Source organism: Danio rerio, chromosome 21 (genome assembly GCF_049306965.1).
Source record: "Danio rerio strain Tuebingen ecotype United States chromosome 21, GRCz12tu, whole genome shotgun sequence".
Classification (NCBI taxonomy): Eukaryota; Metazoa; Chordata; class Actinopteri; order Cypriniformes; family Danionidae; genus Danio; species Danio rerio.
In genome coordinates this window covers 26,965,369-26,977,167 of record NC_133196.1, presented here as the reverse complement: position 1 = coordinate 26,977,167, position 11,799 = coordinate 26,965,369, and the positions used below count along the sequence as shown (strand labels likewise).

The following is an 11,799-nucleotide window of genomic DNA, read 5'->3' as shown; positions in this document are numbered from 1 at the left end:
TTGATATATTAAAGCTGATAAATTATAACTGTACTTTATTTTTTGTAGAATGGAGTTAACAGACTATAAAGGTAAAAAAGAAACAGTGCTTTCTTTAGTTCACATAATTTCTGGTGAGGTGGTGAAGTTTAGAACAAATCTATGGTCCCAGACCAAAAAGAACCATGACTGTAAACTGTTGGCCCTTTAGCATCTAATCATATTATAGCTTTAGCAATAACAAAAGCAACCCTACACCACACAAAGGTTTCGTAATCCTCTAAATGATAAGTGTAAAACACTTCTTCACCCTTGATTAAAAGCAGTGTTCACAGCGATTTATGTACAGTGTGAAAAGCCCTAACGCTTTTGGGAGATGAACTTTTGGATGGTTGAAAACATTCATAGCTCATTTTTTCTACCACCACACACCTTTGGTATAACAACTTAAGCCCTGCTCACACTGTGATTTCAACCACGATTTGGTTATCTTAGTAAAATTTAGGAAATACTAAAAGATTCCTGTAATCCTAGACTCAAATCTGTGGACTTTGATCATTGGTTTGACATGTTTACTGACAGCCGCTTAACAGATGCGATCAAATTTTCCCTTAGGTTCTAGCATTTTTAGAAGATTTGAGATACGTTCACGTAGTGTGACTTTAGTTACAACAAGCATCAAAGCAACAACCAAGAGGAGTGCAGAATGAACGTTACACCTTCAAACCAGTGCTTTTTTTAATTTAATTATTGAGGCATGCTGTATGCAAAATTACTGCATTGTTGTTCAGTCTGAACTGAGATCTTAGAGTGTAACATCGGAGTCATTTTTGTGCAGTCTGTCATGCGGCAATCGTGTAGAATTATTAAAAATCAGACTGTGTGAGCCGTGCTTTAGGTTCATTTGGTTTAAGTTCATCATGGGACTCTTTTTACTCAACACTTCAGTGCTGCGGTTATGGGTTAAGTTCATCAATGCAGCGCATAAGGGTTTCATGTTTCTCCGCGTAGTGTCCTTCTTTGATTTTCTTCAAGATGAAGCGAGTGGTCTCATCGCGTGCGTGCTGGCTAGAGCTGCTGGAGATCTGCAGGAGGCTCTTGAGCACCTCCTGGTTGGCCTCTACAGACAAACCCAGCAAGAAGCGGAGAAAGATATCATAGTTGCTATTCTTGGTGTTTAAAACTTTGTCAACTGCGCTCTTAAGCAAGTCTGTCAAGGAAACCTTTAAGACCTTCAGCTTGCTCGGATCAAGGACGTTCTTTCCATGTTTCCTGTAGCAGTAGAAAACATGAAGAGCCGCAAGGTACTCCTGAATGGTCGGATGAGAGAAGCAGCTCACCTTCTCTGTGTAAATCATGTACTTCTCTCTGTAATACTCAGAGCAGAGGCCGGTGCAGACGATGGCAGGGTACGACTCCGGCAACTCGATCTCTTCCCAGTGCTCTTTCTCAATCTGAAACACGTTCTTCTCAAGCATCCCGTACGCCAGCTTTGCAAGCTTAAGGAGCAAAATCTCAGAAGTCAGACCACTGGTGTGTTTATTGGGGTTGTTCAGCAGTTTCTGATCACACATTTTAGTGTGAAGATGCAGCATGGTGGTGTACAGACCGGTCAGTGTTTTGGGCAGCTCTGCTGAAGATCTGACCAACTGACGCTGAAGCACTTTAGATGCCACCCAGCAAAAGAGCGGCGAGTAGCACATAATAAACAGCGTCTTTGAAGACTTGATGTGAGCAATCACCTTCTCGGCAAGCTCTCCGTCTGGGATGGTCTTTCTAAAATAGGCCTCTTTCTGATCATTATTGAAGCCACGAACCTCCATGAGCTGGTGGACGTGTTCTGGCGGGATCACATCTAGAGATCCTGCTCTAGAAGTGACCCATACGCTGGCGCTATACAGCAGGTTCCCTCTGATGAGATTGGTCATCAACACTTGCACATTCACAGGCTTGGTCAGATCACAGCAATATACTGTTCTCCGGAAATTAAAGAGGATTTGAGTGTCATCCAGTCCGTCACATATGAATAGTACAGGACAGCCTTCGAAATCTAGAGTGTCTATTTCCTTCATCTCTGGATAAAATGTGCTGACTAGAGTAAGGAGGGTGTACTCTCCTTCTAGCATCTGATTCAGCTCCTTGAATGGCAGAGGAAGGACAAAGTAAATATTTTCGTTGACTTTCCCATCCACCCAGTCGAGGATGAAGCGCTGCACAGCAAACGATTTACCACATCCTGGGACTCCTCTGGTTAACAATGACCTGACATGCCTTGACCTCTCATTACCAAGGGGAAAGATTTCCTCTCTTGCTATTGGTGTTCGGTTGACTTTGCCCGTCTCTTCGAGCTGTTCTATCTTAGATCTGAACTCGTGCTCGCTGTTCACTGATGCATTGATGCCATCTGTGATGTAAAGATCTGTATAGACCGACTCAAAGGGCACTGGTTGTCCTTGTTGACTTAACCCTTCGTATACCATCTCATACTTCCTCTTAAGTGACAATTTCAACTCGTAGCGCACTTCGTCTGCAAAACATTAAAAATGAAACTCATTAAAGACTAAAGGTATAATGTACTGTGGGTCTGTATACACTTAATACATTAAGTACATCCAAGGCAGATTACATTCAGATTGCACCAACCACTTCAGGAGTTATCCTGGTATCAGGAGTTATACCTGATATCACCATATTCTTAAAGGGTCACGAAACACATTTTTGGGATGTTGACAGTCATATATATGTGCCACATTGCTAAAAACACTTTTAGTAAAATGTATTATTTTTGCGTTGTTTAGAGAAAATCTGTCCGTCTGATTTGAAAAGAAAATTTTTTAAGCTATTTCATGGCCATGCGATCATTGTGTAAATTCCAGAGTGGAAATTGGCTGTATATACCGGCTGATACAAAGTGACGTCATTTTAGTTTTCAGCATGTCTGTTCATTAAATCATGAGAAAGACTTGGGTCGAACCAATCAGCATGCTCTATAATGAATGATGCAACTTATGCAACTTAATATGCATGATATAGCTTCTAAGACTACTTTTACCTGTTACTCTTCAGAGAGACGCTGCGTTATGTTGCCAATCGTAATTCAAACAAGTAGTAGAAGAATTGTTTGGAGACATTGATCGTCAGTGTTGCGTTTATAAACATGCTGCAATGAAGGTTTTGTTTCCATTTCTCCGCGATGAGAGCATCGCTCATGTGTGGATCCAAGACATTGGATTACAGTGGTCTGCTAACATCAGGGCTTAATTTGTGCTGGAACACACCGGATCTGCCACCTCTAAAATCTCATCCGGCTCCTCATTTTACCGATCCCCCTCCTCAACTGCCCTCCTCCCCATCTGCTGTTCACTTTCACTTTCTTCTGCAACTTCCCAACTCTTCACTTTCATGCGCGGCACCTTTCCATCCTCGGGTAACATGCCAGATCACTGACCCCAATGTGTTTCGGGACCTCACAATTTACCAATTCAGCACTGGCTAACATGCAAAAAAATATGTTTGTAAGGAACAGAGCTTTACGCATATAGAAATGGTGAAATCCAGATTTGCCACTCGTCTCCTTTTAAAAAAAAGACGCGGTTCCAGTTTGTGTTGATATTCCTGTCTCTACATATTGGATAAGTGTGTGATCATTGTTCTTTGTTTATGTTTATTCAGATGGCAAAGTTAGTTAGTATCGTCAGCAATACTCTTTCATTTTTTTTAAAGACATACCTTAGCCAAAATGATTTAGTTACTAAGTTTACAGTAATATCACTACAACATTATGGACTAAACATCCTCTACTTCCACACAGCTCTCAGATCTGCTCTCTGAATCACTGTCTATCTTCCTTGCACCTGTGTTTGTGTTGCTGGTGTGAAAATCAGCTGTTGTCCATGTAATAAACTCCCCTTTTCATGCAAACCCTACACTCTTTCGCCACTCGACACTCCCACCTGAACAAAACTGGACTCACCCCCTTTGCTGACTTTTTTTTCAAACTAGAGGTGTGAATAAGGTTTCATGGCCATTTAAACTTTATTCTTTGTCATGATCTCTTCCTTCCTGCAACCAATTGCTTCTTTCCAGTCCCGTTTAACCATTGGTTCTCCTTGAACCATCGAGGTTGCAGCTCACTAACAGTGGAATGTTTATTTCTTACAGCCATGAGGTCATCGCCCACATTGTTCTCTTGAGTCCATGGTGACGCCTGAAAATATTAGTTATATTTTGTTTTGGTTTATCTGCATGCTTTTATTTGTATCTTAAGAGTTTTATATTGTTGTTGTGTTAGATATGGTTTAATCTTGGGTACTATTTTTCCAGCACTGTGGTACAACACTTGTTGAATTTAAATGTGCTAGATAAATTAAAATTAACTTGGTGTTAAAATGCATTTTCAGTGATCCGGTCACAAGTGGTCAGCCATGACACATTACAGTTTCACAAGAGTGGTCAAAGAGCTTTTCTTTCTTCTCACTGGTAACAATTATGGTTATATTTCGGCTAAAGAATCAGATAATAAATTCAGTAACAGAACTTACTTCTTTTGCAAAGCCCTTGCAGATATTCAGACAGCTTCTTTAAGTTCAAAAAATGAAGGATTGCCAGCGTGATCTTCATAGACACCTCAATATCACAGAGCTCCAGCATCTTATCCACTAGATCCACAATATCAAGTCCGTCCAAGGGATCACGGAAGCGTTCTGGATATCGGTCCCACAGGAGTTTCTTGAAGACCTTTAATTCGTCCTGTGCCAGTTTCTTTAGGCAGATTGTGAGGGCCTGAGATAAAGCACAGAATGTTTTCGCAACTCTTCGTTAAAGGGATGCGTGAAAAACAGGATGTATGGCTTTAAATGGACTGTGAATGATTGTAAGCCTTACATTGAAAGCGAATGCCACAGTCATTGCAGGATGCCTCTTCTCATTTGGATCCACTTCCAACTCTGGTTTAACAGGAGGAGGTTGATTTTGTTGTTTCACAGTTGCTTCCCTCTTGCTCTTTTTCCGTACACTTAAAACAAAAAGTACAAATAAAAGATATTTAGGTGACAACAAATGAACACTGTCCTACTTAGTACAAACTAAGTTTGGGTGCTGCTGAGATTTTAAAATGTTTTTTAAGAGAAGTTTTATGCTCACCAAGGCTACATTTATTGATCAAAGCAGTAAAGTTAATTATATTTTCAAATAACCTTTTTCTATTTTATTATATTTTCATGTCATTTCTTTTCGAATTTTGGAAATCATTACTACAGTTTTCGATGTCACGTGATCAATCAAAAATCCCTCTTATGTTGATTTGATGAATTATTATTATAATTAAGAATTTCTGAAAACAGTTGTGCTGCTTAAAAGGTTCTGCCTGAGCAATTTATTTTGAGATTTTTTTAACATATTTTGTGTGTTACATGATAATACACAACATAAAAGCTCAAAATGATCATGTTTTATTTGTTCGCTAATTTCATCGTCTGGGTTTAAAATATTTTTTGGGGTGGGATCAAAATCGATGACGTAACACTGATCTGCCTGTCCAGTGGTGACGTGTTGGTTTCTCATTATTATTCATAGCGGAAAATTCTTATCCTATGAGAAGCCTGCTTCGTTGGCACCAATAGCCTACGGGTTAATGCGGTGACATATAGCACCATGGTGCTCATAGTGACCCGAGTTCAATTCCCGGCTTGAAGTCCTTTGACGACCCTTCCCCTCTCTCTGCTACCAACTATTTCCTAGCAATTCTCTGCACTATTCTATCCATTGTTAAAAACAAAGAAAAAGAAGAAGACCCTGCTTCTTAATTATTCACAGGGCTTAATTTGCGCTGGAACAAGCTGGATCCGGCATCTTTGAAATCTGATCCGGCACCACCCTGATCTGTTCAGGGACCTCGCAAATTACAAAAATAACCACTGAATATTCATGACTGCATGTGCTTTCCGTAGGCAAGGCAAACCTGCCAGGCAGTGAGACTGTGACTGAACACGGCACATAGTATTTAACTGTTTATGAAGGGTTGTATGTGTTTGTTTCCATGATTCACAGGGTTTGTTGCACGTTTTTCCCCGCAATTCTGTCAGGGCTGATACAGTAAAGCTGTATGTGTGGAGCAAGCACTTTTGTCAAGAGAGCTGTATGAGAATTAGAGAATGGCGGACTTTGTCTTTTATCAGTTAAGTTCCTTACCATTCAGACACATCACCTATATCTGTGCTGCTGTGTTCGCCTATGTTTAAAATCCTCCAGATTACTGGCAGGGCTAATGGTTGAAATAGACAAGAGATGTGCTGCACTGCTTTCCACTGTGTCTGCATTCAGACCCAGGGTTTATATTAACATGATTATATTTATAATGGTATAAATAAATTGTGGTTTGTATAGACCTATATGAAATTATGAATAACAAATGTAGCAGGACATTAAATTGCTGTATATTTCTTTGCATTTTAACTTTGTAAACTATAAAATCATGGGTCTCTTTAAGGTTTGTCTCTCATTTTGTGAGCCAACTGTTTGCTCCCCTATTTTCCCTGTTCTGCAGGCCATACCCACTCCTCCCTTTGCTCGCAGCACTCCACGCCCATAATAAAGCATTTGTTAAAAGCATTCTGAGGAAGACTTGAACCGAAAGAGGAGGGGTTCATTTTTATATTACTGACCCCAAACCTTTTATTGGCAATGTTAAAATTGTATTAACATTAAGGATGAAGTGAAAAATCTAAACATAAAAAAATCCTACTAAATGTATTTTTAAATTAAATAAATATAGATGAATGTTTCAAATGAATGAATATTAAATCAATAAACAATCCTCATATCCAAATGTTTAAAGGCATTAATCAGTATAAACAACATCTGCCAGTCTTAAAATGACTCAAAACATAATATAAGACCTTTGAATCGTAAACTAATAAGCATGGTTATGGCTCAACTCAAAACAGTAGAGATGCATCATGTGACTTTGGCTGACCTTTCTCCAGCTTCATCCTCCATATTCAAGTCTTCATCATCACTAATAAAGGAATCACTGCTAGAAGCAGATGAGTCCCGTCTGTATAGCTGAACCCTGTGGAAAAAGTTAAACTCTTATCTTGGCCAACCAGACATACGAGAATGACAACCTAAGCCACAAGCACACAGAGAACAAAGTCTCTGATCTCTCTCTAAAAAAACATTCTACAGTAGGTGTCATTTTAATTGACTGCATTTGCTACATATGCCACTGCTAAACCCTAAATCCTTTCTCTAAAATGCTGTTACACTTTATAATGAACATACAGTATTACCTGTGCCAGCTATAAAAAAAATCGAGAGATCAGGACTTGTTTCTTTAGATTTAAGATTTACTGTATGGTTATGCTGGAGTAAAACATAATAACATTTAGCTTTTTTTTCCTGTAAACTACAGATGACATTTCATCCAAATTCAAAATAAAGCAATGTCATTTTAGATGCATTTTCTGCCAGAATAAGCTGTAAATGATCATGCCCATTAAAGAATAAAATATATTTACATTTTACTCAAACCAATATATGTAATAAATCCAGAGAAACTGAATGTTCAAGTGGCCTCGAGATTTTTTCAATAGATGTAAATAAAACTGCCCCTGAGCTTATATCAAAACAGTGAATGTCGCTGATGAAATCTTACTGTGTGCGAGTCGGTCCATGCTCTTCTCTTGTTTCTGACCAGCTGTTACTTTCCATGGAGTTGTAACTGGATGCAGGCGACTCTGCTCTCTCCACATATTGTCTGGTGAAAAATACGAATTTTTGATTGTGTCATTTATTACACACAAGAGACTGTAAACTGTAAGTGAATGGGTTGCATCTAACTACACGTACATAAGGCAACACTAAACTTAGTAAATAGGTCAAAGACACAATGTCCCATTTTGGAGTATGCATCAAATTAAACTTAGAAAGAGATTTATACATAGAACGCATATTAAATGGAAGTGGAAATTTTTGGAAACTTTAGCAAAAATCTATTTTAATTGTTCTATCGTCATTTAGTGTAAATGTTATATTATGTATAGTAGTCAACATTTGAAGTGGATCAAAACATTTGAAAAACACCCATTCTTGTCTTAGGACAATTCAGATTTTTTTTTCAAATGTCGACTATATACACTATAATTTTTTTTTCTCCATGTTTTTATTTGTTGAGAAAATTATTCTTTTCATCAAGGTGGCATTTATTAAATGTTAAATTTAACAAAAAACTGTTAAATTGTTAAACATTTATTAAATATATATTACTTTAGTAGTTTATATTAAATTATTACTCCAGTCACTATTGCATTTATTACTATTGCCATTAATAATAGTAACAATCATTAATATTAGAATGATTTCTGAAGGATCATGTGACTCTGAAGACTGGAGTAATGAAGCTAAAAATTAATAATTAAAATGACCGGAATAAATGATTAAATTAAATTATAAACTACTTATGAACAGTTGTTTTAAAGTGCAATAACATTTATAAATTTGAATTGCATTTTTGATTAAATAAATGCAGCCTTGGTGAGCAGGAGAAGCTTATTTTAAAACAATATAAATCTTTCCGACCCCAAACCTTACGGTAGTGTGTATAGCAGAACCTGTATATATACAGAACCTGTTACATATATTATTGAATAATAAGCAACAATCAAAATATATATATATATGATAAATTATTAAAAACCTGAGAAATGGCCAAGACAGGTAGGTTAAAACTTAGTTGTTTTAAGGTTTAAGATAACATGTAATTATAGCTTTCTATAATTAATGAGTCTTTTACTGTTATCAAATAATTCCTGTCCTAAAATGCCTGACAGAATTTTTATACTACTGTTATACAATGCCAGTTAATTGGTTAAATGTGTTATAAAATTAAATGTTTAATTTCTAATATGTATGAGTTGTTTGTTCTTTAACACTAAAACAGAATATGGTATTGTACGTTTGTTTTTGTGTTTGAAAGCGGATTTATCTCACCAGCAGGTGTCGCACTTGAACCACAGAACATGCACGCGTCTAAAATGAACATCAACATGGACATCAACTGCTGAATCATACCACCCCACCAATATCATATTACCAAAAAAGCCATATTACCCCACAGGATCGGAGTATCCCAGAGAGAATGGAAGTGTCCTCTCAGGAAGGACGTCCTCTTCATCCCCATTTTCACTTCCGAATGCGGAAGCCCCGATTCCTAATGGCAGACTGTTGTCTGACGCCATGTCCACGTCGTCGTCCATGTTTTGCTATTTAATCTTCGTTTGTCACAAAACTGATGATTACCCTGTTAAGAGAGATGCGCAGATTACCCTCAATTGCCTTTTTGTGAATGGACCATGCCTCTTCTTGCAGGAGGACTGCAGTGCTGCGACGTGAGCATTAAAATCGAAGATGTTTGTTATATAGGGCTTAACCCTTTCTATACCACACACACAAGTAATGTTTTAGTCCCCTAATTTCTGATGCCAGTTGCAAAAATGGCAGTTTAGCAACCGACAGACAATCATGAACTGCCTGCTTATGTCTGGGCTTACTTATAAACGTACAGCAGAGCACTGTAACGTGCTGATTTACTTTTGGCGTCACGAGTTTTTAAGATGTTTCCAGCAGTGACAGAAACGCTGTTTGAGGTAAAGAGACTTTTTAACCTTAGTTGTTCTTGTTAACACAGGTTGGACCGGTTCAGTACTGTTTACTTCATAAATATGCAAAAAAATGGTACGTTAACATGCTAATTAATGTGCACAACAACAACAAAACTAGCTAGTTACGTTGAGAAAAGTCCATTTGTCCTAATATTTAAAGAAACTTTTTGTTCAGCAAACGTTAATCATATGGCCTTTTTGATGTCTTTTGGACACACAGTTTATGTTAATAAGAACTTTAAGCCTATATTAAAGTATAGCTATAGCAGCTGTCTATTAATAAACTTACCCGTGTTTGTTGTTTATGTCTTTAGCAGTGTTTCTGCCCTCTCCTGTCGATCAAGCTTAGTTCGCATAAAATTCCGGAAATCGACGCTAACCCGGTTGGTTAACTAGTGCATTTTTGATGATTTTTCCATAAACTGTTTTCTATTAGCATAAATTGTGGACTCGTATGATACTACAGACACGTGTATATTAAACTTTACTAGCGAACCTACTTCTACGCGCTGCTAATGTGTCTGATAAGAATCACTTTCGATTTGAAGTTGTTCACTTCCTGGTTTTCTTAAAGAAACTGCAGTCAAAATATTTAGTGACGTACAGTTAAAGTCAGAATATTTGTCCCCCGAATTATTTGCTCCCTTGTTTACCCCCCAATTTCTAGAGAGTAGATTTTGTCAGCACATTTCTAAACAAAATAGTTTTAATAACTCATTTCTAATAACTGATTTATTTTATCTTTGCCATGATGACAGTAAATAATATTTGACTAGATATTTTTCAAGACACTTCTATACAGCTTAAAGTGACATTTAAAGGCTTAACTAACTAGGCAGGTAAGACTAATTAGGCAAGTTATTGAATTAGGATAATTTTTTGTTCTGTAGACTCAAATGACAATACAGCTTAAAGAAGCTAATTGGACCTTCAAATGTTTTTTTTATTATATTTTTTTATTCAAGCCGCAATAATACAAATAAGACTTTCTCCAGAAGAAAAAAATATTGTCAGACTTACTGTGAAAATTTCCTTGCTCTGTTAAACATTATTTGGGAAATATTTAAAAAAAAATTAAAGGGGGGCTAATAATTCTGACTTCAACTGTAGATTTTGTAGTTAGCCTAGTAGCTTACAAACAGTATAGTCCTCTATTTTACTGGCAAAATGTTTTATACACAAATTTAAATTTGTGTCTATAAAGCTTGTTTCTAATTTTTTGTAAATATTTTAAATAATATTTGGAGACAATCTCTGCCTCCAGCAATGTTTTAAAATTGATACTGTAAATTTTATGTATCTTTTCTATAATATTCATATGACATTTTTATATGTGACCTTTTATACATCACTGCGATCGTGCTTTAAGATAACTTTAAAATGTTCTATTGAAATTTATATTACATCTGGCTTTATTGTTGTTTCTCTTTTTGTTTTGCTATGTTCTGCTTGTATTTTATTTTATTTTTTGTAGGATTTATCACTTTTCAGTATAAATTTGTACTCTTGTTGAAGGTTCTAATAAAAAAAAAAAAAAAAAAAAACAGTTTAGTACTCATAGCCGATGTTACATGCTAAGCAGATTTTTTTTTTAAAGTGAAATTATCATTAGTGCACTGGTTTTGTGTTTGGAAACGACTTTGTTTGTTCTTTATTCAGTACATAATTAAATGGTTATTTTTAGCCTGTATCCACAATCCTTATTTTTTTACAATGAAAAATAAAATCTGGTATTGAATTTATTCTTCAATGTCAAAGTGCGTCAGTTTTCACAATTGTTATAGAACTTCCCATTCAGTCCCTTATGGGAGAAATGACAAAAAGAGTAATAAATGACAGAAAACGGTCAAACCACTCGCTCTACAAACAAGTGTGTTCAAAATTACACACAAAAAGTAGAACAATATAATAATATATAAATAATAATATAATATAATAGTAATATAAAAATATCATTTTACAACATCAAGCTGCATAACTATCTTTTTTTAACATCTAAAAATCAATGGAAGTGAATGAGACCGGAAGTGTTGAGCCAAAAAGATTCCAATGGCTGCGCTCGCTCTTACATGATGATTACGGTCAGCAGGACATTATTAATTTTTTGGACATTTTTGTAAACATTATAGCTCAATGCAATGCAGCTTAACATTTCAAATAC

General features: G+C 36.5%; 2 protein-coding genes across 3 annotated transcripts in view; one reads left to right on the top strand and one right to left on the bottom strand.

The window, feature by feature from the left end:
• Nucleotides 1–686: 686 nt before the first annotated feature.
• Nucleotides 687–10,188, bottom strand: nlrc3l1 (NLR family, CARD domain containing 3-like 1). The gene is made up of 7 exons (XM_009295431.4): nucleotides 9,928–10,188; nucleotides 9,088–9,277; nucleotides 7,634–7,735; nucleotides 6,953–7,048; nucleotides 4,864–4,993; nucleotides 4,521–4,761; nucleotides 687–2,506 (listed from the first exon to the last, which is right to left on the bottom strand). The coding sequence occupies exons 2-7, from the start codon at nucleotides 9,231–9,233 to the stop codon at nucleotides 936–938; spliced, it is 2,286 nt and encodes a 761-aa protein (XP_009293706.1). The 5' UTR covers nucleotides 9,234–9,277; nucleotides 9,928–10,188; the 3' UTR covers nucleotides 687–935.
• The window catches only part of cnksr2b (connector enhancer of kinase suppressor of Ras 2b), a 102,947-nt gene continuing 100,330 nt past the window's right edge, over nucleotides 9,183–11,799 (top strand). For both annotated transcript variants that reach the window (XM_073935397.1, XM_073935398.1), the window contains exon 1: nucleotides 9,183–9,623. The gene's annotated coding sequence lies outside the window, so the exon portion shown is untranslated. The remainder of the gene's footprint in view (nucleotides 9,624–11,799) is intronic.

Excerpts from the sequence above, each read along its gene's own strand:
- nlrc3l1 (XM_009295431.4), bottom strand. The coding sequence starts at position 9,233 with ATGGACGACGACGTGGACATGGCGTCAGACAACAGTCTGCCATTAGGA. Across the intron at positions 7,736-9,087 it reads GGATACTCCGATCCTGTGGG|ACAATATGTGGAGAGAGCAG; the intron begins GTAATATGGCTT and ends ATTTTTCACCAG. Across the intron at positions 4,762-4,863 it reads CTGTGGCATTCGCTTTCAAT|GCCCTCACAATCTGCCTAAA; the intron begins GTAAGGCTTACA and ends GCTTTATCTCAG.